The 21,827-nt window shown below is 34.9% G+C and overlaps 1 protein-coding gene across 2 annotated transcripts in view; it reads right to left on the bottom strand.

The window, feature by feature from the left end:
• Window positions 1–3,496: 3,496 nt before the first annotated feature.
• Window positions 3,497–21,827, bottom strand: part of TMEM67 (transmembrane protein 67) — a 30,788-nt gene continuing 12,457 nt past the window's right edge. For both annotated transcript variants that reach the window (XM_069854350.1, XM_069854351.1), the window contains exons 10-28: window positions 21,628–21,714; window positions 19,884–19,949; window positions 18,431–18,587; window positions 17,934–18,057; window positions 16,762–16,867; window positions 14,936–14,992; window positions 14,742–14,840; window positions 14,167–14,265; window positions 13,738–13,824; window positions 12,892–12,991; window positions 12,647–12,786; window positions 9,986–10,126; window positions 9,429–9,509; window positions 8,151–8,267; window positions 7,501–7,617; window positions 7,312–7,416; window positions 6,847–6,949; window positions 4,159–4,301; window positions 3,497–3,715 (exon numbers count right to left, since the gene is read on the bottom strand). In XM_069854350.1, the coding sequence (XP_069710451.1) occupies window positions 3,635–3,715; window positions 4,159–4,301; window positions 6,847–6,949; window positions 7,312–7,416; window positions 7,501–7,617; window positions 8,151–8,267; window positions 9,429–9,509; window positions 9,986–10,126; window positions 12,647–12,786; window positions 12,892–12,991; window positions 13,738–13,824; window positions 14,167–14,265; window positions 14,742–14,840; window positions 14,936–14,992; window positions 16,762–16,867; window positions 17,934–18,057; window positions 18,431–18,587; window positions 19,884–19,949; window positions 21,628–21,714 (2,010 nt within the window). In that variant the 3' untranslated portion in view covers window positions 3,497–3,634. The remainder of the gene's footprint in view (window positions 3,716–4,158; window positions 4,302–6,846; window positions 6,950–7,311; window positions 7,417–7,500; window positions 7,618–8,150; window positions 8,268–9,428; window positions 9,510–9,985; window positions 10,127–12,646; window positions 12,787–12,891; window positions 12,992–13,737; window positions 13,825–14,166; window positions 14,266–14,741; window positions 14,841–14,935; window positions 14,993–16,761; window positions 16,868–17,933; window positions 18,058–18,430; window positions 18,588–19,883; window positions 19,950–21,627; window positions 21,715–21,827) is intronic.

Raw genomic sequence — 21,827 nt, 5'->3', positions numbered from 1 at the left:
CCATGCCGCAGCAGCTGATGGCTCGGGTGAAATTTTGAGCCTCTTGGCTATTGCACTTCTCACATCTGGTACGATTTACCTCAGCCCCACACCTGCCCCTACTATTAAAATGAATGCTGTAGTGAAATCCAAATCAGTCAAGTCCTCACTAATAAATGACACCTGTGAACTTTAAACATATTCTTGAATTATTGTACTTCGTCTGTATATTCAAGTTATAATTATTTGTAAATTGACTGTTTCGGCATAAAGCCCCTAAGATACTCAGCAATAAGCAACCATCCCATTCCATCAGTTGTGATTATCCAAACCTGTATCCTCTGTTGCCATGTTGACTGCAAAAACCCTTTCCTACACTTGTCCTGACAGATTCTGTAGACTGCAGAGCCACTAGTAGCCTCCTGCCCTACTCTGAGACCTCTCATGTTCATGGGAGGAAATGTGTGTTGTAGGCTTGAATTCACCAATTTAACAAGTGCAAAAAAACTCCTCCAGTCCTTGAAAATTATTTTATTGCTCGAAGGACAGATATTGGAGTTTGAAATTTCCACAATTAAAGAAAATATTTAGTAACTTGAGAGACACTTATCACAGGCATGACACACTGTAGCTGCATATTCATTTTAAAAAAGGAAAATCATTAAGTTGGAAATAAAATCACAAAAGCCATTTCTTGAACAAATATCAAACAATAGGAAAACAAAGTGTAGTCAACCCATTTCAAGTGTTCGCTTGGACAGTAAGAATGAAAAAAAGCAGTTCCTGGAGCTTTTGACTCCTGTAACTATTTTCTAAATCATGCAAAGTGCCTATGTTAGCTGTACTAACATTTTAGATGAATGACCTGGAAAAACAAAACACAACAGAGTAGCATGTGCACTGAGAAGAAAGAGGGACCCAAGCAACTGAACTGTTTTGACAGAACATTTTTAGATTAATTTATCATTTATCTGTAACAAGAGTTGCCTTTAGCAGAAGTTGTTGTGAACTGCAAGGTCATTAAAGCTTTCACATGCCCTTCTGAGCAGCAGAAGGCATATCTAAAGCCTTCATCGAAGGCATATCTAAAGCAAACTCAAAGCAAGGTTTTTGTGTGGAAAAGCGTACCTGGTTAGCAAAAGCAGTGAGAATAGGGTACAGAGTGACAGTCCACATGCTGAAATTTCTCCATTTCTGCTGGTACCGGCCTAACTGAAAGCTACATGTCTGTGTCTACACAGATGGCACAATTGCATCTGCATTCTGCTTGCAGACATTTCCTGGTTTACCTAGGTCTTGTTACTACTTTTTAGTTATTCTGACTGAAGCTTGTCATAAATCTGACCATTGTGGAGACGGTATATTTGAAGTGTGGTTCTGTTCCCTAGAATAACTTCATGAACATGGACATATCATCAGAATGTGCACAGAGAAAGCCCGTGCCTGTTACAATTGACAGTGATGCATGGTTATAGTGCTGGAAAGTGACAGTAAGAAAAGACCAGTACTAGGATAAGTCATTAGGATCATACTTGTTCACTTTTGTATCACAGCAACTTTCTACACCCCTTTAGTCACATCAGTCCTCTTGAATAAATTTGGTCCCATGAGAAAGAGTGTATTTCCTTTTGTACACCGATATTTCAGCAGGACTTGGAAGATGTGGAAAGCTTAGTTGTTAAGTTAAGCCATACTTGCATCATGCAAGCCTAACTGCTTTGCAAATGTCCTACCACAGACTGTTTTTCAGACGGCTCTTTAGCTTAGTTTACAGGTTTGGCACTTGGTACATCACTGACAGGTAGCATGGCAGAAATCTCACAACTGATGAAGTCATACAGTCATGGTACTCAGCAGAAATAAGACTTTTGGCTGGTTTAATAGATACAGAACCTAATGGATACTTTAATTATTACACTCACTGCAAAGACAACAATCTTTATTTATAGAGGGCATTTCCCTCTGTTCTAAGTTTTGTATCCACCCTTTTTTTTAAGGCAGAGTGTGCACCAACAAACTAAGAACTGTGCACAGAATGAAGCAAGGAAAGCATGACATGGAAATACCCATGCTAAACTGCATGGATGTCCTGCTGAAAATCAACTCTTCAGTTACCTACCTCGTTATAGACTTACTGGCAGACACACATCCTATCAGTTAACAGCAACTATATTGGACTAGCAAGCTACACGGGTTCTGCAACACCAAAAGCAAATACATTAGAGCGGTAGTGACCCTGAGATTTATACCCATGTTACCTTAAGTTTCATATAATTACATGATATGATATGATATGATATGATATGATATGATATGATATATCATCATGAGAACATGTTCCTCTTTATGAAGACAAGAAACACCTGAAATACAGTGCTATTTTAACTCAGCCAAGCAAGTCTGCATTGGAAATCTGCTAATCACATCCTCAGTCCCTGTTTTGGAATAAGCACGCTAACCTGGTCTTACATTTTTATGGTGTTTTTGCTGGTGAAAGTCCCTGGCTGAATCATCTGAAGATGAGTAACAGCTATAAAACAGCAAACAGTGTTCATGTTTAATCATTTACTGAAAAATATAACTTAAAAAAAGTAGGGAGACTTTTCAGAGATACAAATGGGAGGTAGACACCTCACTTTAAGGTGTTTTGAAGGCCATTCATAATCTCCCTTAATACTTAATAAGTGGCACTTGAATAATTATTAACTTGTCTAAATTCCAAAAATATGATGAAAGTAAAACAATTATGGTCTCTATGTTCTATCTAAAGATAATAAAGCCAGAAAATTAAAGAAACTGAGCTACGTAAGCATATGTAAGCAACTGTGAAAACAGTTCTAAAAAAGTAAGGACAATTGCTTCTATCTTGTGAGGAAACAGTACTGAAGAATTACTATATTACCCTGGTTGTCTTGCATCAGATGACAGAAGATCAGAAGCAAATCCTCAATACTTATTCCCTCTCCTCTGCCTGTTTTTCTGCATCACTGTAACACAACTGTATCTTAAAGACAGGAAACTTTGTCATGTATAGTCCACACTCAAGAAAAACTATTATAAACTTCAAGAGAAGAGACAAAAGCATATTATACTATGACACAATAAAGAAAAGTTAAAATTCCAAGTTGGAGTTGCTGTAAATAGATCTTTAAATAATTCTCTTGAAATATTAATTTAATTTAGAACAGTGCTGCATAAAACTGGAAATAAGTTTGCTAAACATTATACCTCAAAATAAATTGAAAAAAAAAAAACCAAACCAAAAAAAACCAAAAAAAAAGAGAAAAATATTAGAGGGATTTTCAGAAAACTTAAAAGTTGACATCCTCTCCTGCCAGCTGGTATGCTCAAGTTTTTTCCTCGAGGTGAGAAGTCCATATCTTAGCAAAAGTCATTAAACAATTTTTATCTTATTCTAATAATAACATGTACCTTTCCTTTTAAAGGCCTATGGTTTACTACTCAAAAATTTTAAAAAAAATTTGTAAATAAACAAAAGTAAACTTTAATAGCACACAACATAAAAATGACACATTTCAAAACCTTTACATTATTAGTACTGAAAAGTGCACTACAATTACTCTGTAGGTCAGAGATGCTTCGTACATGAACAGAATTTCTGCAATTAATTCCTCAATGTTTTTCACCTTCTTAATTAAATGAGAAATCTTTGATCCACCAAGGTTTTGGATGCCAAATTCTTCTGTCCAAGTGTACTACGAATAAACCTAAATATCTAAGAACAGTTTAGAAAAAATGTTATTAACAAAGAAATACTTCAACAGTATGTTTTAGTACCTAACATAAAATAATAACTTTATATACTCTTTAAATCACATATAACGTGTGAAGTAGGTGCTTGACTCCTTTTAGCATTTTTAAATATCTTCCAACAGCTTTCCATACCGAAATATGAAATAATTATGTGCAATTCATTTTAACAGATATTTGTGTTTTCTGTTGAAAGCTATTTGTAGACTCTTTATTCATGACAGGCATGTAAATAAAATCAATTTCTCACAAGTCTATTTGAAAAAAAAACCCAAAGAACTATTTTATAAGCTCTCTATAATCTTCTGTCACCACACACAGCTAACATACTGCTTTAATTATCTCATTAGCTATATAAATTTCCACACTAACCTACGTTTTAAAAATATTACTTTGTTTAAAATTTACCTCTTGCTGCAAATATGTTAGAATAGCAGCTAAAACAAAACTTTGGGAAGCCAGATCCACAATGCAGAAAAACAGGATATCAAAGATAAGCAGTGTTGTCTCATTGCCGTAATAGAGTACGTCACTGAAAGATTGTGCTTCATCTACGAGAAGAAAATAATTTTGAAAAAGGATTATTTCTGTGCAGTGCAAGTTTATGGAGTTCATCAGTCCATGCTGAGTAAGCTGGTAAGAAAATGGAAAGTCAGGGCAAGGGTTGGTTATGGCATTGTAAGAGGTAGTTATGGCATTCTATTTAAGCAAAGTAATAAAGACCTTGTCACTAATAAAATGGCTTAATACTGAGAAACATAATAAGAAAGCTCACTTGCCGCACACAACTTCATTCGCTCTTGAAATCTCAATCAGATTGTTTAAGAAAGGCTGCTTTGAACAAGACGCAAATGTGACTTCTTTGTTGCTGAAATTTTCAGCAAGTATTAAACTCTGGCCCCAGCTCAACAAAACAACAAAATGTGTGCTTAAAGCCTTTCCGAGAAGAAGCTTCAGAGTTTAACATGATCCTTGGTCATTTGGTTAACAGCTTCCCAGAAAATGGGTCTTTTCAAGGTTAAAATTTTTCATAGCCAAAGTAGTGTAGACCAGTCACCTACTACTTTGCTTTATCAAAAGGCACCACTTTCAACAGAGAAAAGAACACTTAAAATACACAATTACAGAAAATAATTCTTTTCCCTAGAAAAACGTCTAATGTAAGTTCTACTGGAAACAGCATGTTTTCATTACAAATTGTTTACAATCTAATGTCATGAAATCCTGATTTGTATCTAAGATTCTGGGAACCACAGCAGTCTAAACCATCAAGCAATGTATCTATATCGATGCTTATGAGAATGAACTTTGAAACAACAGCAGTCAAAAGACCAAATCTTTGTTGAATATTGCACAATTTGGAGACTTCACATCATGCTGATAACAATTTTAACCCAGACATTGCATACCTGTCAATATTTATGGCTAAGGAGGCCTGGGGTCTAGGATAGGGTTTTGGAATGACTGATATTGCAGTGTATGGAATCACAAACTGAGGATGAAGAAAGTCTGAGTTATAGTTCTAAGGCACATACTGATTACCTGGCACCATTTACTACTAAAGATAGCACCTCACCATGATAAGAAAGAAGAGCTCAAGCCTTTAATGAATTAGGTGTTGCTCAGACATTTAGATTAAGCAAAAAATATCAGAATACAGCCATGGCTAGTTTGAAAGCATGTGCACTGTTCCCAATCATGCAGTGAGGTTTGCAATTCAAATTAGGTTTCAGCTTTTGCCACCCCAAGAGTCAGAGAGCAGAAAAGTTCTGCAGAGCTCAGTGATGTAATCTGCAGATTGCTCTTATATATAAGAATAACAACATACTTTGGATGTATAATGGTCATCTGATAATATCTATGGATTGGATCATTGTTCCGATAAGGCTTAGAGATTCTGAACAGTAAGGCTGGAAAGCCAAGTACTTGAGGGACTCAAAATGAGGGCTTAAATCATCTTGGATCACTGGTTGATGTTTCATTTTCATGCAGGTAATGGCCATATTTAAGGTCGGGGTAAAATCAGGTTCTACACTAAGGTTTTCAAAGACAATTTTTGATGGATACTGTATAGCTCAAGGAGTGAGGAAGAAGACTGGTATTAGGCCTAAGTTCACAGCTCTTATTTAATTGCAGTGTGGGTACTGGTCCCCAGACCACATCCGTTAATAGATGGAGACCAGGACTCAGGGTTTCAGAATCTTAGAAGTGGAGGAAGTGTAGGACCTAACATTGGATGATGATTCCAGTGATGCAGGTATTGGGTACCTGGCAGCAATTATCAATAGGTTAAGGTTTTCAGTGCCTTGGTGTTCGACACCATCAGCCTTCCAAGGATTCCTGTTTAGGAACCTAAATTGAAAGTTGAGATATGGTCACGAACTTGCACTAAATCTATTTTTAACGCTTGTACTGGTCACTAGGAAATACTTATGGCTAGGTTTAGCATGGTCTTGGGATTTACAATGATGCATTGGAGAATCCAAGCCTGACTGATTTTGCATAGCACCAGGGACCAGAATCAAAACTACTGTTTCTGCTGGAATACTCATTTTTGCTGTAGGTATTGGCAATGCTTAAAAAAGCTTCAAAATAATATTCAAGAACCTAAATTAGTGGAGTCTGCAAAGATGAGTGACATACTAACATCAAGTATTTCACTAAAATGTCCTCACTGTGATCAATGCCCTCTTTAGAGAAATTGTCTCTCTGTACTTTTAGTTCTTTCCTAAGAAATTTGGTTCGGTACAAAAACATAGCGTGGAGCTATTTAAATATTGTGGGTATTCTTTGCATTTACAAAGTGGGTATTAGATCTAGATAGCAAGTCAAAGGAGCACTTTGGAAACACATGCATGCCTCTACACAGTATCCTTTCAGTTGCTAAAAGAAAAAAAACATTGCAGTTGAGCAACAAATTATAAATAGGATTTCTGTAACCTGAAGAACATCTCTTAAATAACTCCCTCACAAGTGGTCATTTAACAACCTCTCCTGCTGTAAGGTCCAGTTTAGATTGTAAATCCTGGGAAGGAAATGTACACAGAAACTCACATACTTATAATAGTATAAATACCAAGTCACAAATCTTTTTACCATTGTAAAAAATGCTTTTCTCTATTGGTTCCATAAACTCCATGTTAAGAATCCTTTCAAGCAGCAACTTATCTTTAACAATATAATCCATTTCTTTATGAACCTATAAGAAAAGGAGAAACAGTGCTTCTTGGTTTATGATTTCAAAGAAAAATTACTTGTTACAAAGTCAAGTACAGCTACTTAGACCTTTATAAATGAAAAAAACCCCACCAGTAAATTCCAAGACAAAAGCAAGTACATAACAAAACAGGATTTGTCACTTTTAAGAGCAGACTGCACTGTTGGACAGTACTCCAATTTTTCTTTTTTTCAATAAAGCACTGTTCAGCTGCCATAAAGTCTCTAACAACAAGTCTTTAAGCACATATGCTTAAAGAGAAATTAGTCTTTCAGATTTACAATTTTTTATCTCCACTTACTATAATTTTATTTTCCTTAGTATAGTAATGCCAATATACATACGTGATCAATAAAAGAACCAAGAAATTTGTTCATGGTGTTGTATGCCCTTGTGCTTTGTTCGAAAGTATTTGCAGATGAGTTCAAAAGCCTAGTAGGACCACGTTTCTGAAATATAACATAAGACCGTGATATCAGTGGAAAATTTACATGTTTTAAATAACATTTACAGAATACAAATATATTACTTACCCTTGTTAGGGTTTCATGAATCCTGTCATAGTGCAGTCGCATTCTTCTTGAAATGGAAATCTGAAATGTCTGGCCATCTGTGTTTGGTAACAAACCTCTCTGACTACACAGATTTTCCTATACAGTTAAAGCAATTGTAAATTGACATTATTAATGTCATTCACAGACCCCTCCCAAAATCAAAACCTTTTAATTTCCACTCTTTCACATACACATGCTACTTAATTTCTCCAAATATTTGAATTGACTGCACTCTTGGTTCTATTATAGCAAGATTTTCTTAGGACATGAAATCCTGACCCCTGCTGTCAGTAAGTCCTATTTCTCTTTTCAACGTGTTCAGTTTATTTCCTTCTAATACACCATTTGACGTTCATTCTGAAGCCCTTTCTTTCATGTTTATCATTTATTCTATACTTGTCCTGCTTCTTCTGTGCTTCAGACTCCTGACTTTTTCCATATGTTTTTCAGATCACATTTAATAAATGTCAAAACCCCCAGGAAAACAGAAAATTCATCATCTTCATAGGGGAAGTATCACAACTTGGTGTAATGTAATGTACGTGTGCAGATAGATAATGCAAAAGAGTGGATTTTTAAAAATAAAATAAATAATTAGAGCAGGTGTAAACTTTACTGCTTTTACTTACTGCTTCTCTCTTTAGGTTCATATTCATTTCTTCCATATTGGTATCTGCATGCCCATGCACAGAGCGACCATGGATATAATAACCAAAGCAGCTGTGTGACAAGAGAAACACTGAAATCTGAAAGAGATGAAGGAAGAAAAGAATACTTTAATTAAACATTAGCATTTTATTTTTGGACTCCTGAATTCACAGGGGAGATCATCAAGATCAGCCTTTCTACAAATACAAAGTAGGCAAGTACCAAAAGAAATACAGAAGAAAAATATTTAATAACTCTTATACTGATTAGTTTTATCTGTGTTTAACTAGAAGCACACACTGGCTTCAAGTTTAGTTTATCGACAGCAAGGATCACTACTTAATTCCACAGAGCCAAAACATTAAAGCAAAGTAATTACTTTTTATTTTTATTCAAAAGTTATTACTGTGATACATAATACACATGCATAATTCCAGCTGTGCTCCTGGGAGACTGCATTTAATAGAATTTAATTCAGTATGATACAATGCTTACATATCGCATAAAACTGCAAATTAACTCTCTCTACAACCTAGGCACTACATGATTTCTTCATGGAAGAAAAATAACCAAGGCTGATAAAAGGGTTTCATATCTATATATTTAAAAATTTCTGTCCAAATGAGCTAATCCAACCTGTTCTGACCGCACTCCTCTCTGGTTAAAAAGGACTTCCTGCAGTACAGAGTTTCAAGTTCCATATTTAAAGCAGAGAAAGGGAAGTAGTTCAGAAGTGAGTAACTGAAAATGCATGAAAAAGGTCATAACTCTCCAAGAGGGACAACCATGAAGTTCAGCGGTTGAAGGACAACCACAAGGTAGGAGCAGAAACTGAACATAAATATATTAAATAAAACTAAGACAGCTGTGTCTGTAAGGCAAAAGTACTAAAATGCAAACCTGTAGAAAGAACAGCAGCAAACAATTTCACACCTGATTTCTGTCGTAATTTTTTACTATTTAGTTCTGAGTGAGCACGTATAACTAATTTAACTTCAAAAAAAAAAATCTAAAAATTGTATTTCTAGAAGAACATATTGATACCTATGATTCCACAATCTTTTTTCCCAACTGAAATTTAAATGAAATCTTCTTGTAGATTGCACCAATACAGTAAGATGAAAGAAACATCTACTTCAGCCGTTAGCTAGTAATTTCTGATTAAATTAAATTAATAAACTGTTTACTATTCTTAAAACTATCATATGCATTATTCTATTAAAAATGCCACTGTACAAATGAAATGAAGAAATACTTACATTGCTCATGCAACACAAATCAACAAATTGGCTCATCTTATCTTCAACAAATCTTTCATAAAAAACAGAAAAAAAAATCATCTGAAAGAAATAAAACAAATTTTCTTTTATTAGTTCATCAGATTTGACTTTATTAAGCACTTAACTTCACAGTTTAACAAATTTCAGACTTCTGTAGTGTGCACCACTGCATTGGACTCATGAAACATGACTGACATCCTTCCTCTAAGAAGTAAAGTTTTAGCAATTACCTGCTTTTCATTTTGAACTCAGAGATGCTTCAAAGTTGTTTAATAAACTAAACAAAGTAGATGCATAAATTCACATCTTTGAGAGGATTAAAATTAGGACTACAAAGTAAGATGTCTCATTGCTCAAAAGATTAATTTTGAGTTCCAAAAGTTACCATAGTACAGCAGCCAAAAGTTGAGATCAAGCGAAACAGTGAAGAACATACCTTGTGGTGTCATATACAGTGTGGATGGCCTAGTGATATACCCTAGCTTTCAAGGACCAGCCTGAAAATGATAATTGAGTATATCATGTGTGTCACATACCTGTAAGAGGGCAATGGCCAGCCAGAGTGCAGCAGACACACCAAATCTTAAAATGCGGCTCCAGGGAGCTATATAACTCTCACTGTTTCTTGTAAGACTGGAAGAAGAATCCATTAAAGCCAGGTTTGAAAATCCCACCACCTGAAGAGATAAGAAGGTTAATATAACAACATCAGGCAATGAATAGTATTAATCATGACCCTGTTGTTTCCCTTGTAACAGGGAGTAAGAAGAAAAAAATAGGAAAAATGGACCCGGGAATAGTAGCATGTTGACTACGATAGAGCCCAACTGTGTGATCAAGCACTATTACTGAGAAACATGATTAAAAACACATATGTACACTTTACGTCTTGATTCAAAAACATATGCAGCTAAATCTCACAAATCAACGCTGATTTTAACTGAAAAACTCCAAAAGATCCTACTGTTAGACTGCATAGGGATATTATTCCTGCTAGACGTCAGCTTTTCAGTTGTATATACTCCAGTGTTAAAACGTATGTTTTATTTGTTTTGCAACAGTAAGAAAGTGATTTTTTTTTTGTTGAAGAGAAATACATGTCCCTACACTGTCTTTATATATTTTAAACAATCAATCTAGAAAAAGTTCCTAAATTAAAAAAAAATGACAGAAACACTATGTCTTGAAACATCCAGGAGGTGAAAATGTTGTGAAAATAATTAAGAACTGAAGCTGCACCAGAACTGTATTTGTGATGGGACAGGGATAGGAAGAACATAAAGCAAGAAAACTTGTGGGTCAAGACAAAGACAGTTTTCTTTGCTTATTAAAGGGAAGAAGGAAGTGAGATATCCCACAAACGAGTGATGCAAAGGCAAATCACTACCACCTACAAGTAGACTGATGCCCTGCCAGTCCCCAGAAAATCCCTCCCCTCCAATTTTACTGCTGAGCATTATGGTATACAGTATGGATTGTCCCTTCAGTCAGTTGGGGTCAGCTGTCTGGTTGTTCCTCCCAGCTCCTTGTGCAACCTCAGCCTACTTAGTGGGGGCCTGGAGGCTGTGCAGATGCTATTCTGCAACAGCCAAAACACTGCTGGGTAATTAGCCCTGTTTTAGCCACAAATCCCAAACACAGCACCCTGTGGGCTGCTATGAAGAAAACTGACTCCATCCCAGGAAGAGCCAGTACAGTATGGAAAAGCTCAGTTTTGTTGCCAGAGTGCTGTCTGCACTAGCCATGTTGGCAACACTGCCACAGGGACAGTGCCAGCCAGTGACTACTTTGGCATCAAACACGAGGCCTGAGGGGAGGCAGAATCCTTCTTCTACACTTCACAACTTTCTCTAGCTACTACTTTTCCTAGCTTGTTTTCTATTACTCTACACTCCGTAACCATGGTAAACAGCCATTTTATCAAAATTGGTAACCCAAGAAGACAGGTTTTGAGTAATACAGGAGATTCTCCTTGTAGTGAGTAGCTGACTGCCGTGCCTACTATGTGCTTTACACTTCGAGGGAAACTGCACTCCAAACTCCAGAATGACTTTGGAAGTTATAAAAATCATCTGAGATTTTCACAAACATCAATTTGAGCCTATTTAGGTGTCTTTCATGACTTCCTCTGCTATTACTGGCAAGAAAAGGATTCTCCAGAGGGAAATTCACAACTGGAATTACAGAGCAAGATGTGAATCTCTTTCTGCTAAGAGTAGGCTCCTCATACAAGGGCCCATGAAGAACAACCTGAGGAGACATTAGTTTTGAGAATAAGTGCTCTCTTTTCTCCCATTCCTTCCTTGTAACATGGCACAGAAGTTGTTCCTGGCCTGTATTTACTACCAACATGTAACTACATGTAGTGAATGAGAGAAATTGGGTTTTTAAACTGTATTTAATTTAAAAGAAAAATAGGAAATAAAAAACCAGAAATATCAGAATGAATAAAAGTATTACAAATATATAAAAGTTTATAAAATATAAAAAATTATATTTTATTTATATAAAAAATATATGAAAGTTTATGAGTTACCTCACATAAACAACTACATGCTACATGCTTTAAGAATACTTCCCAAAATAGAAGTACTTACCTAACTACAGAAGAAACAAACCAAAATGTTTTTGAGAAGCTAAAGCACAATTTCTCACGTGCCCTTAAGCTGTAACTGAAGGCACACTGCCTTGTGTTATGCCATCAGGAACAGAATCGGCACATTTTATTTTCTGCTCTATAAAAGGTCATGATAGCAAATTAGCAGGAAGGAAGCTCAGTTCAGGTAAATATAAAACTAGAAATAAAGCTGTAGACTGTGGCTAGACGGAGCCAGTAGGCAAATAAAGAATTGAGTGTGTACACAGATTTATCAGTCTCTTAAGCCATTTAGGAACTCATTATCTTAAAAAAACCAAACAAAACTAACAAAAGCCTCTAAGGTAATCAAAGGTTGTTTAGGGCTTTTTTTTGGTCTTCCTCAATGAAATATTGCCATGACCTAAACACACATACATACCAATTAAAAAAAGTATTAAAATAATTATTTGAGTAAGTTACATGTTTTCAAGTGAACTTGAAGGTCACCCGCTATTACCACAGAGAATGCAAGAAATAAAAGCCAGACCCTTATGTTACATTCTAGTTATGAAGCAAAAAAAATTAAGAACAATAACAATAATAATTGTAGCAATAATACCTCCAGAAAAAAAAGAACTGCAAGTACTTGAAAGAGGGGATTTATCTTCCTCACTGTCTGAATTTCATTCCATTCATTTGCTATAAAATACGTCCTCCATATGCTCACAGGTGCAGCAGCACTTTTAACAACACCTTCACCTAAAAAGTAATCATAAAATAAAGCTCTGAAATTTAATACATGAGTGTAATATCCAAATTTAACCAAAGCCGTTTGTATAAATAAATAAGCATACTTTGAATTACCTTCAACAGCTTTAAGAACTTTGCCTTTAGGTCTTTCCCAGTCAATAAAGAAAATATCTGTAGTAAGTTGTGAAACCAGCAATTGTAGGAATTGCAGAGCCTAAGAAAGAAGAAAGAAAAAGGAGAGATATAACATGTAAGGACAGCAACTGCATATGGGCGAGGATGAATTATGAATGCCATATGCAAGGGGTAATGCATATGGCATTCATTGAATAGAACAAGTAATATACTTGACTTCTCTTGAGACAACAGTTTTGTTACTAACTTTTTATACTTCTTTTTTTTTTTTTAATGTAAAAGCTTGGAATAATGATAAAATGACGTGACAATGTCCAAAATAATGAAAAAAAAAGTAACAAATCAAAAAAAATTGACTATTTTCCCATAAGATATTAACCTGTATTACTAATTCAAATTAAATATAATACCCATGATTAATAAAATACTTGCATGTCACACTAAGACAGAATACCAAGCTCTGAATTCTACAAGTATATTTGAACATAAATATTTTAATCTGTCTTCTTTTTCATCAGGAACTGACAGTACTATTCTTCTTTAAAAGAAACCACTTGCTTTCTTGATATAATTCTAGTTTATTTGGGTTTCTTTATACCTTTATCCTTAAATGAATAAATATCCATAGATCATCTTCCCTAGACATTTGTTTCCGTATAAAGACTGCACAAAATAAATGTTTAAAATTACTTAATTCTTAAAATAAAATAATTGTTTACCTCTATACACTAAAATTAACCGTACATAATGTCTAAAGCAAGCCTACTGAGAATATACAGAAGTGTATGTTGAAATGTCTTTAATGCCTCAGAAAAAAATATTTACCTTTAAACTAAACGCACATGCTACGTATGTAATAAAACCTTCTTCTTGAGATGGGAGTGGTAAGAAGACAGAGACAAACTGCTGAGCCTACAATTAAAAGTTACATTGAAATAATACAGACAATATATGCAAGAAAATACTAAGCACTTAAGAGTGAATAAAGTTTTGCAGAAAAATACCATATTTAAAATACTTTAATTAACTGTTAAGCAGACTGCAAGTACAATGAATCCTAAAGAAAAGAAACAGGTGAACACAAAAATTTAAGCACACAAACCAGAAAATGATACAGAACTTGCCTCAATACTCTGACCAGAAAGGCAAAAAAAAAAAAAAAAAGGAAAAAGAAAGAAAGAAAATGAATGTTTGTATAAAATTTAAGCAATATTAATAGGTTTTCATAACAACCAAATTTGGAAAAACACTTACTTTGAAGAACACCAGCCAATAAATTCCTGTGCCCACTGTGATGATAAAGAAAACGTTGGCGAGGTCTCCAGCATAAAACAGTAAGAACTTAAAAACTGTCTGCAATTATAAAAGCACACTGTAGAGATCTGTAAAACTAATGAAGTAATGCACATGTACATTAATATGAAAAGTTACACAGCTTACACTGCATGAAATTATAGTACTGAAATAATCTCAAACAAAATTTTCCTATTATGATCATATATTTATGGTATATCTGCAAATCCTGCATGCTAGTCTTTGTTCAAAGAAGACTTCATCTGAAAATTAAGGTCACTCAATTGATTAGAATAGCTCTGTAAATAGCTTCACTTATAGCAAAACTATCTCCTGAATGACATCAGAATCCAAAAAAAATGAAAAAAAACCTACGTCCTCAAGTGAACCTAACCAAGAGAACGTTCTGTGCAGCTAGGCTAGAAATTATTTCAGTTTCCTTAAGAAACAGAATAGTTGCATCACAGCGAATGATAGCAAAGGTTGCCTTAAAGAGAGGAAGACGTGCCTTTCTTTAGGTTACCAGGTGTTTATACCTGCAAGTCAATTATAGAGCTTCCTGTACGCCTCTTCCAGCCTGCAGTCTTGAGAAGGGACCATAGCACTGCAAGCCCACCGAACACACCCAATGTGATCTGAAGAGAATGAAAAGTTATTTGCAGATATCTTTAAAAACTACAAAATAGAAGTAAATCATTATATTGACAAATTAAAGGGTGATACTACTTACATCAGTCTGAATCTGAGCCTCTGACTGATTCATCTCATAACTGACTGAGAAGGAAACCTGAATATTAAGATACAACAAGTGAATAAACATAGAAATTCTGAAATACTACAACCATTACAGTCAGTGATAGTTTTCACACTTTTACCTGGGAGGAACTTTCATGTAGGGCTACTATACAAGTACTACACGCATCTTCTTTTACTGTACCTATCTGACCTGGTGTGCTACAGCACCAAGCGTAGCACCAGCATGTGCTCCACTACGCTTAGTGCAGATTTTCCCAGCAATAACATGACGGATGGACACCTGCTACCTGCAAGTTAATAGCTGCACCGGATTATAATCCTTTCAACTGTGCATACAACTTTCCTTCTGAAAGGAGACACCAAAGGTTTGATACTTTCCCTCTTATCAGCGTCAACAGTAACTTTAATGTAATTACACCAGTATGCAAAGTCATAAAGTGAGCTCTTACATAGCTCAGATACCATTTTTTTCCAGCTTGAATGAAATACGAATTGGTACGCAGTAGCAAAATTGCTCCCTCTAGCTTAAATGTCTAACTAACCTAGGGCCTATTTTGTCTTTGATCTAAGGTTTGTACAAGGAAGAGAAAGCATTTGCCTTGGGTTTATAACATTCTGGCATGATTCTCTGTCACGCCAAGACTAAAGTTAGCTCAAGTATGACAATGAATAGTAATTTAAATTCAGTTTTTTAAAAAAGGCCAAAAAATCCCCAAACAACTCCTCCTCACTTTAGTTTCCCTTCCAAGTCAAGAAACCGTATAACAGAAAATAGAGAAATGGAAAACAATTGTTTCATGCCATTGCAATTTGAATGATTTCTTTTTTTATTTCTAAAACAGTGCTGTTTCTGTGGTTAATTGTCTTACTAGCTTTTCTGTCCTTGTAATTCCCAGTCTTTCCTTTCCATTCATGCAGCTCACACGCAACACGAGGAATGGTTCCAGCACCAGAAATTTCTAGCTAGTTGTCTATCTGTACTGGAAGCTTAAATTGTTAAAAGTTGATAGGCATAAAATGTTAATATCAATATTTGATGACAGTAGAATGATTATGCTATTACATAAAAAAAGCTCACTTTTTAAAGCAGTGTGTTCTAAAAAGCAAGGCACAGGAACAGGACATCTGACCTGTTGCCTGTCAAAGGCAAGTAATAAATGCCTCTTCGGCCTCCACTACAGCAGAATTTGCTGGCTTTCCAAAGAGGAAGAACCCCCAAACTGATCTCTCCTACCTCTCTGGCTATAGATTTTTGCATTATTTTACTTTAATTCTTAGAGATATGCTGTAAACAATAAAGCACAGCAGACTAACCACTAACGGTTCTTTAAGATATATTACTGATGTTTTAACTCAAATTACAGCTGACCTGAAATGTCTGTGTAATAACAGCCTCCTTTTAATGCATGGCTTTAAATAAAAATATTCCATTTCTTGCATAAATCACTACTTTCAAGTGCATTGCATGAAGAGTACTTTTCCTGTTGTTTTCTGTGTGTATAATTTTATTTGAATTGTTGCCTAATTTACCATTATACAACTAACTGTAAAGTTCTAAGCATTTTAAGTTAAAAAAGACTCAATATATATTAAAGATAAAGTACTTCTAACTGCTTCCTTTTAAAAGCTTTAAGTTTTAGTAAAACCTTGTAACTTCAAAAGCCGATCAGAACTAAAACTTGTTTATTAGATTTTTACACACATAACCCCACCCTCAGAATGTTCCCTCAAGTGGAATTCCAAGAGAACTAAACGCATCATTAACAAATCAGTTCAATTAAGATAGCAAGAATCTCTCACCGTCACACTCTGGGTTTCAGGGTTTTGGACAAGCACATCTGTGTAAGCAATAGTCATTAGAGGTGGGTAGATAGCTCCTCTCTGAGTATGAGATACCAGACGAATGCTGCAGAAATACAAAGAGAGTATTATTTGTATCACAGAAAATGGATGAGTTGCTTGGAAAGCATTGCTTGAAACTTGTACTAATAAGAAAATACTAAAAGAACACAACAACATGATCAATAAAATGTGCCTTTCAAACACAATGCATGGTAATTCACATTTTAAAAGCAATCAGAGTGAGGCTCACATTTTGATAGCTGCAATTGAAGTAAATTTCAAAAGGTAACTTTTCTCAAAATATCACATAATGACCTTTTCTACATTTCTTTTGAGTTTCTGGTATCATGTTTTTTCCAAAGGGGGAAGGATGGGGTTGTCCTAAGATACATAAGCTAACGCTTATTTTTTTTAAATACTGTAATACGTAATTCTCAGCAAATGGAGTTAGTACATTAAATTAATCTTCAACATGATTACTTGATTGATCAGTACTCCATGCCATTCAGCAATCTTTTTAACTAATAAATTGTGACGAAGACCTGAATGAAAAGAGAAATCTCAAATTTTAGACAGTCATCTCAGAGAAGACATTACATAAAGGAGAAAAAAAGGGTTCTTCCAAAACATATTCCAGTTGAGGTTAACCATCAATAATGACCCTAACAGGTAAGTCTCACAATTGCAGTGAAATGACTACAAGTCTATCCTGGATTGTACCATAGAACAGGCAGCAGTCTGCAAAAATACTGCAAGAAAGAACATAGAATATGGAATAGCAACATAACATTGAAAAAGAATTACAAGTGGAGTTTTTACGTCTTTCCAGATAACACCTGCTTCTAAGAGGTGACTGGCTGCTAACCGGTATTACACATATACAGTCTCATTGATCTCACCTGGAAAGTTATCACAGTAACTTTAACCCCCATAAGTCAGTGCTATGTGTTCTCACTCACTCATCAGTACAACCTATGGAAAAACTCACTATTTCCAAGTATACAAAGGAAAAAGCAGCACAGGACATATTAAAAATAACATAATAAAACATTTTTTTTAAACAATAACATGCAGACTGCATTAAATTGGCTTTATTTTCCATGTGTTATGTATTATTCACAATTAATCACCTTATTGCTATTTTGCTAGCAATTCGAATTACTCTTGGTAGTTTTCCCAAGTCATTCTCTCTTCCACTTAGTGCATCCACCAAAAAAAATCGTCGAGTCAAAAGCCAGTTGTTCATGTTACTGCCTTTGAACAAACATGACAGACATATTTAAATAATATTAAAATATTTAAAATCTAATTAAACACAAAAAGAATTAAAATTACTAGAAATTACATGTATTCAGAATGTAAAATTATTTATTCTCAAGTTGAATGAATACATATATTAGATTACTTTGTGCATTTTTTTTTATTGGGACGGTGTATGCAACCAAAGCTTGCATTTAACACTATCAGAACTTGCCCACAAATATTAAATTCTTAAAACAGAAGCAGGTTATGGTGGGTAGTGGTAACTTTAAAAACCAACTCAGTAACAGTAGTTAATACAAGATTTTTCTGTTTGAAGTTGTTCAGTCTACTTAAATTCACAGAAATGTTACTATGATGGTCTTACCTTGATTTACAAACATTTCACTGTATTGAAGATTCAAGTTTAAAATTGGAATGGCCCAAAGATACTGTTGTCCATTGCCATCATTATATTCAAGGAATAGGTCATAAAAGATTGGATTAGCAAAATCTGATAAGATCTTGGAAACTGAAATTTTGCACTACAAGAAAAAATGTTAAAATAAAAAGATTCAATATTTTTGTCAAGTTGTATATTTGCCCTCTACAAAATTATTGTGGAATCTGTCGCACTTCTTCACAAAGTACAAGGCATTCCAGCTATTTGCAAGCAATTACAAAGTACTAATGATTTTACATAAACCTCTTGTTTGTATTACTGCAATTGCCTAGAGTGACTAATGCGGAGTATGAAGCCCTACTAGCACTTTTCAATAGATCAGTAAAAAAATACCGCAGCAAATTTCAGAGACATAAAACTTGAAATGGCATAAACACTGAAGTTGAGAAACATGCATACAGCCCATGAAAATAATTGCATTACAAATACTCAGTAAGTTAATATTTATTTGTGTATTTGAATCTAGTAATACTGTTAATACTCGGCAACAGGTTCTACAGACTCAATATATCAAATGCACACGACTTTAAAAAGCACAAAATAAATAGCTATAATGTGAGGAATGGTTTTGAATGTAAACAATTTCATAAATAATTCTAATGGATATGTAGGTATTAGATGCTGTGCACACATGTAGAGTTTTGTAAAAATAAGAATGCTGTTTCTCCACTCTTCAGCCAGAGAGACTACCACCTCACCATTTAACAAGTGACAAATACTAATGAAGCTTTATTTCTGCCAGAACCGTGTCTGTCGCTGACTGACTTCAGCATGTAAGGCTGCAGGCTCTCCCTTTCCTTGTGTTTAGTAAGGTGTGAAAACTCCAATAGTTGTTCTCATAGTTAAGACAGCTAAAGAATATCTTTCCTCTGATGACTCATCTGTTCAATGAAAACTTGTCTTCAGTCTCTTTATTGATTCACTGAAATCAGGGGATACATTGAAGATCTTATGGAGACAACATCCATGCCTGGCACAATTGCCTATACCTTCTTTCCATATGAAACATGGCCAAAGATGGAGGCAGGAATATCAGAAGTTACAACACAAAGTACACAACTGTCAGAATGGAATTGTGTTCTTTCACTGATAAGTCAGCAGCCTGACTAATACAAAAGCCAGTTCAACTTATTTTGATTATCTTATGTAGTAAACATGTTTTGTGATGTATAGTTAAATAAATTTAAAATAAATTATATTTTTTAAAATGTAAAATAAATTTATTTCAGTCAATAATAAAGGAATTAATATAAGAAACTGTTTCACAAGAAAGAAGTCTGTGTTGAAGCTTATGGCTCCATTTCAATATGCATTGAATACCGATGACATAAAAGCAACTTAATTCAAGATTCAGAATAGCAATTTATCTCTTACTTACGCTTTGTTGGTAAGTTGTTCCAAATGTATAAGCTGCATTCAATTTAGTTTGGGTATCAGGACAAAGCTGAACAAAACACAGTAAGAATTAGGTTAGTTCAAAGGTATCATTTTCTCACTTGAAATATTTACAGGTACACCAAGCTGTTTAGGTATTCACACTTCTCACAAAAGATACTTTGTTTTATTCTTTAAAAGAGGGACTGATTTTGAAAAGTAAACACAACTGCTCATTCCACCAGTAATGGTGTGCTTAAAACACTGGTTTTGACTTACTCACACTTGCATAGCTTTTTTGAGTTCCATCACTGAAGTTGAAATCTGTGGACAGCAGCATCCGACCAGGCAAGAATAATGTTTTGGGGGACTGAATGTTCAATGCACTGTGCTGCCTTAGGCTTTATTAGTGACTTATGCAAAATCCAAGAATCCCATGAGAAAAGAACTCCACATTCATCTTGCCCCCTTTCTCTTAAGGCAGCATTCTCAGGGGACCAAAGTTATCATAGCAAGTAACAGATTATTTTTCTTTTTCACGGTAACTTTTACATTTTCTGCAAAGAACAAGTAATTCTAAGCAAAATCCAGAAAAAATGGGCTGAATGCCGACTAAATGAGCATGGCACTTAGTGGAGGGCATAGCCACTTTCCCCAGATAAAATCACATCTAAGTTTGCATAAAACAATTCTATTAGTGTGCAACTGAAATTCTAGGAATTGCTACAATTATGCATTGAGATTGCTTTAGCACTGAAATGTCTTATCATCACATACAATCTGTTATACTGAAGGAGGCTTTGAACAGGAAAATAATTCTGTTCCCATTGATTTTTGATAATTACTAAAAGCTTGGCATTTAGGAAATTGTTCTTGCTATTGTTGCCAGCTTAGAAAATTGCTGAATGCCTAGATCACCACTGGAGTGTCAAACAAATTCTACTCTGTAACGTGTTTAGAACCTGCTAACTTCTGTTAACTGTTAGACTAATTACTATTGCACTTTCCATTTGCTTCTTCCTTGTGTTTTTCACACCCAATACAGCATGGTACTGCTGAAGTAGAACACGTGTGCCACTAAAATCTAAGGGCAGCATCCAAGGGTACTGTGACTCCTACAGTCAGTGTCCCCCAATTCTATGTAAAGTCTCTCAGCAAGTTTTTATAATTTTCTGCTATGAAAAAGTGAGGCAGATGCTAGTCCCAGTGTGTATTTTAAATTAAAAACAAACAAAACAAACAAGCAAAAAATCCCAAGACAACTGAAAGAAAACGGGGTGGGAGATCAGTTCTCCACCTTTTCTGCACATCCCCATAACATGTGAAAGCAGGTGACAACATTCAATGGGACATACACCCAGAATTTTCTATAAACCTCTGTTGACTAAGAGCTAAAAGAATACACCTTTCTCACCAAGAAAGAAAGGGCTAATACTGAATTACATACATGGGTAACTGTATGCTGAATGGAAGAAAGAGAGAGTTGGTTGCAAATGTCTAGTGCTGTTTTTTGGAGCTTTCCAATACTTTGAATTTGTACTGGTCCAATGGATGTGGGAAATGTTGCTGAATTTATACTTCTGATTTTATACTGATCATCATAAGCAAGAATCAAGGGCCATTTTCCCTAATCTACCTCTACTGTCATTACCGTACTAACCAAACTCTTGGCTTTTGTCTTAGTAAACTAAGCTAAAGGCAATCAAAATGTTATGGTATCAACAAAAGATAATTAAAATCAAATGTACCTGTAAGATTCCTCCTTCCAAATTCTGCCACTTAAGAAAGTTTCCTGCTGCATCAAATGAGGCTGCAAGAAATTGCAGCTTTACATCCTGATGATGGAAAAAGATAAAGAAACAATGAAACTGCCATAAAGTGGTGTAAATGAAGATAGATTTGTGTGTGTAAGCGCCAGAAGGAAAGGGTTAAACACTGCACAGCAATA

This window comes from Phaenicophaeus curvirostris, chromosome 3, assembly GCF_032191515.1.
Source record: "Phaenicophaeus curvirostris isolate KB17595 chromosome 3, BPBGC_Pcur_1.0, whole genome shotgun sequence".
Classification (NCBI taxonomy): domain Eukaryota; kingdom Metazoa; phylum Chordata; class Aves; order Cuculiformes; family Cuculidae; genus Phaenicophaeus; species Phaenicophaeus curvirostris.
The sequence above is the reverse complement of the archived record's forward strand: the minus strand, read 5'-3'. Positions and strand labels throughout refer to the sequence as shown.